We start from the raw sequence: 6000 nt of genomic DNA, 5'->3' as shown, positions 1-6000 counted from the left end.
ATATATATATATATATATATATATATATATATATATATATATATATACTAAAAGTCTTAGTATAGTTTTAAGTCTTAACAACTTTAGTAGTTTAAGCCTGTAGTAAGGCTTTTGGGATGGATGCCCTGTATAATGAAATTCCCAATATATTTCTGCCAGTAGTGTTATCATTTGACATCCCTTTTAAAGTGTTTAAAAGCATCACACAAAATAATAAAAATCATTCATTTGTTCTTGGAAAGTTTAAAATATATATTCATAGAATTAGTAAAACTTTAATATTTTGTCTTTATTGAAAGAGTTAAAGTGCTTGGTTCTACAAGAGTTAGGGACTATGACTAAACCAATGATTTAGTTAATACCGGGAACGACAGATGAAGGAAATCCTTCTACCAATGCAGTTGGGTATCTTTGTAAGTTAGAGAGTTTCGCACAGCACTGGGAGGTTAAGTGATTTGCCCTGGGTCTGAGAGCCAGCATGTGACAGAGGAGGGAACACGCCCTCACGTCTTCCTGGAAGCAGTACCAATTTTCTGTCCACTGGGCTCATGCCTATCTCTTTTATATTAACTTTTTATGCTGTTATTGTTTTCTTTCCCCTGGCATGGGGTTTGGCATGAGGTGAGCCAGTGAGAGAGTATGGCACAAATTAGGGACACAAATTTTCTCATGCCTATTGAATTTTTAGACACGATAGTAGATCTAGACAGTGAAGCAGAAGGCAAAAAATGTGGGGTATGTAGGATTCTTCAGCTAGTCTTTAGTTCTTCTTTTGTAGCCATAGCAGATATTAATCATAAGAATGTTTATACATGCAGAGCATTTGAAGCTCATCCAAACACCCTGTTTTTTATTATGTGTGCATTGCCAGTTAACTTAATAAACTACTTTTTACATATGAAAGAATTTTATAATAAGACAAACAAGGAAATTTACAAGTGAGAAGAAAGTAAAATTGCATCAAAAAACACCTATTTTGAGCAAGATTGATTAGGTAATTGAATTTAATTAGTTAGCCTTGGCACTTATAGGGACACTTTATTGATAATTGTTCCTTCTCTACATCTTCTCATCCTGGATGATCCTTGCTTCTGTCTGTCCTGGAAGACTTTGGGCTATTTTACTATTTCTTATATGCTAATGCAGCACATAGGCTGTCCATCCAATGACTCTCCTTGTGGCTACCTAATTGACCTACCTCCTTTCTGGCCATGGGTAACCTCGATAATTCCATGGTCATTGGAGAGTGAAGTAGAAAGACCAGTTTCCTAATAGGAGGGCTTAATGGTTTGTGCATGTATTTAATGGAGCAAGTGTTATATTTTCAAAGGGTGGATGGAAAATAGTCTATCAAAATCAGTACTTAAAAGGTGAGAGTTTTGGCTGCTTTGAATGATCATTCAATGGCTTAAACTGATATAGCATTTTTATGGTAATGAAGCACTTCTGTATATTTAGCGAGGGTAGAGTTACAATGAGACATGCAGTGAATCAACACGATTTTAAATTTTAGCCGCCTGGTTCCCTTCTTGAGTTAGGATCTGTCCTGGGTTCTCTGCTGGAAGAAGATGTGAATAGTTTGAATTGGCCTCAGGAAATATGGGCCCCGGAGACAAGGTCATTTCTCTTCTAGGCTGTAGCAGGTTCAGTAGGTGTGAGTTAAGTTCTGTCTAAGATACCTTTGCCTATTAAACAGTCTTCCAGATGTCCTTGAGGAACCAAGAATTAACTCTTCCCTGGAGTGTTGAAGAACAGGTAGGTGAATAAACCTTGGGGATACCTTGAGCCATCCCCCTCCCTACATCTCCTCTGAAGTTTTTAGCTGCATCTCAACCACCATTTATTTGGTACTTTAATTAAACCAACAGTGGTGTAAGGACAGTACTAATGCTTTTTGTGAATAATCTGGTGGCACAGAACAGAACTCTCATTCTTTTTTTTTCACTAAACATTTCTGTTTAATATACATAAGAACCAAACTGCACATATTAAATTTAGATTTTTCTTCATTAAATGCATACACTCAACGGCAAGCAGGTCAATTTCAAATTTAAAATCTCTTATATTACTTTCAGAATGTGGAAAAATGCATGTAATTATATAAAAACATTCAATTAATAAGTTTTAGAATCTTGGCTAATCAGGTGCTTTCCATATAACAAGTCAACATTTTAAAAGTGTTCTATTAAAATTCAAGCATACCACCTTATTCAGTTCTTTCCTAGAAATTAACCTAACTTGGCACAGACTTTTAAACTAAATGCTGAAAAATACAATAGGAAGTCTTCCATAAACCTTATCCAGGCTATACCTCAATTTCTGATTATTTGTCATGTCTTAGATATCTCTGTTGCTTTCTTTGTTCTTGGATTGAAAGTTAAAAAAAAAAAGTTCGATTAGATTTTCCAAATGACAGCACAATCACTTTCTTTAATGGTTCTTAACATAATCTATTTTATGAATAAATGATTTTCAGATTAAAATGACCATGGTCCATCCCTATCATATATTAATCCTTCACTAATTTTTTGTCCCTAACTACCTTGTTTCAGTTTTCCCATTAATAAAATTCTAATAATCCAAAAACATTTTAACAGTATTTAAACAGATGTTTAATGATTTTTTAAAAAGTATACATTATAGATATTTCACATTGATTATAATGGCCATTTCCACTGGTTGGCTGGTGATTCTTCCACTAAAGGCTCCCAGCGTTTTCATGTCAACATTTTTCTTGCCAGTGATAATTCATTTTCAGCCTGAAGAATCTATGAAGAAACTATGAAGAATCTATGAAGAAACCTCTTCTAGCTGGCCAGCCTGAAGCTTCTCCTGTAGTTTGTGAGGACCTGTTTCCTCTTTTACCATGTTCAGCCTTTCCTTTGTAATCTGTTCTGCGTACTTTCTATATGCCGCATTTAAGGGCATAAACTCAGGAGCATCAAGAATCTTTGACTATAACAATTTTAGCCGCTCCCGTGGAGTCTCAAACACTGCCAGTCCAACGAGACCTGTGGTCTTCTTCAGCACCCCGGCGATGACAGCAAAACAGCAGGTACCGCGCAGCGCTCTGGGAAGGTGCTGCTCCAAGAACTCTCATTCCTCAAAGGAGTGCTTGAGGCAGCGCAGCTATACTGCCATTTGTCAGACTTTTAAAAAAATTTTCTGCTTCGGTGGCAGTTTTATTCTCTGTGATTTTGTCAGTCTCTTCTCCTCATGCAGACCTGACATCGACTAATTACCCTTTCTAGCTCTCCGGCTTTCACAGTGGATGGAATAGGTTTTCTGGGGGAAAATCATTAAAGAGAAAATGCTTGTTTAAATTAATGTAATTTAAGTCAACATACATTAAACCAGTGTAAGTGCTTCAGATACAAAGACAAAAAACTCAAAAGTCCCTTTTCTCAAAAAGATTACAGGGCCCGGCGCATAGTAACCGCTTAATAAACACTTGTTGACTGATTCGCTGACATTACCCTGGAAGAGACACTGCTTTTAGGAAACAGAAGAAAAAAACCTACTATGTTCAAATCTGCATAAATTTGGTAACTCAAAAACACAGAGACGGTAACTCAAATATGATATTTTAAGAGTATTTTTTTTCTTATGAAGTAGAATTCCTGAAAAAAAAAAAGTCTAAATCAGATTTTTTCAGACTCACTGTGTACATTAGAAGCGCTAATATCTTTTTTTTTTTTTCCTTTCGGAGGGCAATTGGGGTTAAGTAACTTGCCCAAGGTTACACGGCTAGTATTTTTGTGTGGGTGTTAAGTGTCTCAGGCCGGAACCGAACTCGGGTCCTTCCAACTCCAGGGCTGGTGCTTTTACTCACTGCGCCACCTAGCCATCCCAGGGACATCTCTTTTTAGAGGAAATCTATAGTAAAACTTTTTTTGTGTGTGTATGGATTTGTTTTAATTAATTTTGTTAAGTTCAAATTTTCATATACATATATAACAGTTCTTAAAGCAATCTATATTATTTTAAATAATGAGGATTTATTTTATTTGTGTTTTGTAAATGCCTTAATTATGTTGACATGTTGATCTTTCCAATTATAGCAGGATATTTAGTATATATTATCTAGTTCTTAATTGAAAAAACATAAACACCAAAAAGTTTAATAATTTGCTTAACCACAGACTGTAAGTTAAGGGTAGGAATTAGAACAAATAAATCTTTGACTTTTCTCACTGATTATTTTACTTGTTGACTTAATAGTTCAGCACCATGTAATCCTTGATTTAGAAAAGGGTAAAAATGTTAATAATGGATGTCTGGTGGAATAGAGAATAAATGATCATGTCACTGTGGGTATATGGACATTTGTGCCACCTCATCCCAAAGTATCAGTCAATAAGTATTAGTGCTTATTATGTCCTGGGCACTATGCTAAACTCTGGGAATATGGAGGAAAAAAGTGAAGTAATACCTGCCCTTAAGGACCTTATATGCACTAATGGGGAAGGTAACATGTACATTTATAAGTACAGAAATAATATATACAGAGTAAATGTAGAGGTTGTTCAGGGAGGGAGAGAGCTAAGAGCTGGTGGACCAGGAAAAGGCTTTTGAAGGAAGGAGTGGGGGAGGTTGGAGTTAACTAGGGATTCCCAGAATCAAAGATGAAGAGGGAGAGCATTCCAGGAATGAAGGACAGCCAATGCAAAGGCATGGACATCGGAGATGGGACAATCAGCAAGTTGGCATTTATGGCTGGACCATAGAGGGCATGGAGGGAGTAACGTTTAGGAAGACTGGAAAGGCAGTAAAGAGTCAAGTGGTAAAGAGCTTAAAATGCCAGAAAGTGGGGTTTCTATTTGATAATAGGGGTGGCAAGAAGCCACTGGAGTTTATTGAGTAGGAAGGTGGCCTGCTTCCTACCTGTTAGGAAAATCATTTTAGTAGCTTTGGGGATGAAGAAACTTGAAGTAGGGAGATCGAATAGTCTGTGGTCTGTTGTTACAATTTGATTATATATTCTAATATTATCATTATAATGTTGTAATAACTATTGTAATAATCTAGGTGAGAAGTGATGAGGCTTTGTGAGTGGACATAAGGGGGTATATTTTAAAAATGTGGAGATAGGAACAAGTTGATTGCCTATGAATAATGACTTTCTTCTTGCCAGAAGCATTCAGGTAGAAAAGGTGATCTGATTATCAATAATAAGCTAAATAGACATAACTTTGTTTTGTTTTGAGCATCTCCATACCCTCTGTTTTGGAAATCTCATGTTCTAGATGGCTTCACTTATTGTACCGATACCTTTCTCAAAGTCATCAGATTATTGTGTAATAATAATAACTTGCATTTGTGTGATGCTTTTAGGTTTGCATTAAGGACTACAAAGTGCTTTACAAACATCTCAATTCATCCTCAACACAAGTCTGGGAGGTAGGTGCTATTATTATCCCCATTTTATAGATAAAGAAACTAAGACTAAGTACAGTGACTTGCCCAAGGTCACACAACTACTGTCAGAATCTGTATTTAAACTCAAGTCTTCCAGACTGACTCCAGGTCTAGCACTCTGTCCACTGCCCATGCAGCTTACTACTTCTTAGTAAATGAATACTTTGCATGATATTAGAGATGTTTTTTTCTTAGGAGATGTTTTGATGACTGCCATGATTATATTATGTCCTTAGTAATGAAATGGCTCTGGCTGCAATTGATTCTGAAGTGTTTAGATGTTGGTGGTGTCAGTCTGAAGGTGTTTTGGTAGTGTGAGTGGATTCTTGGCATGTGAGCCAAGTAACATCTAAATGCTGCTGTCAAAAAATTGGAAACAAAATAGATGTTCATTGATTGGAGAATGGCTAAATCAGTTGTGGTACATGTTAATGGAATATTACTGTGTTGTAAAGAAATACCAACTATGATAAATACAAAGAAGCTTGGAAAGACTTATGTGAACTGATACAGAGTTAAGTAAATAAAACAAAGAAAATACTATGTACAATGTCTACAACTATGTAATTGGAAACAACTACC

At 36.0% G+C, this 6000-nt stretch overlaps 1 protein-coding gene and 1 long non-coding RNA gene across 2 annotated transcripts in view; one reads left to right on the top strand and one right to left on the bottom strand.

Moving 5' to 3' along the window:
* The window catches only part of LOC138174355 (uncharacterized), a 58692-nt gene that overhangs the window by 7059 nt on the left and 45633 nt on the right, over window positions 1–6000 (top strand). Inside the window, exon 2 of the long non-coding RNA XR_011171690.1 lies at window positions 5335–5400. This is a non-coding gene — a long non-coding RNA (uncharacterized lncRNA). The remainder of the gene's footprint in view (window positions 1–5334; window positions 5401–6000) is intronic.
* Window positions 44–6000, bottom strand: part of COL4A3 (collagen type IV alpha 3 chain) — a 171507-nt gene continuing 165550 nt past the window's right edge. The window contains exon 52 of the mRNA XM_069104555.1: window positions 44–3285. Within this exon, the coding sequence (XP_068960656.1) occupies window positions 3201–3285 (85 nt within the window). The 3' untranslated portion in view covers window positions 44–3200. The remainder of the gene's footprint in view (window positions 3286–6000) is intronic.

Source organism: Petaurus breviceps, unplaced genomic scaffold (assembly GCF_028583685.1).
Source record: "Petaurus breviceps papuanus isolate PSGF00001 unplaced genomic scaffold, PetGlider_PUasm1.0 688, whole genome shotgun sequence".
NCBI classification, from domain to species: domain Eukaryota; kingdom Metazoa; phylum Chordata; class Mammalia; order Diprotodontia; family Petauridae; genus Petaurus; species Petaurus breviceps.
This window is presented reverse-complemented; position numbering and strand designations above follow the sequence as displayed.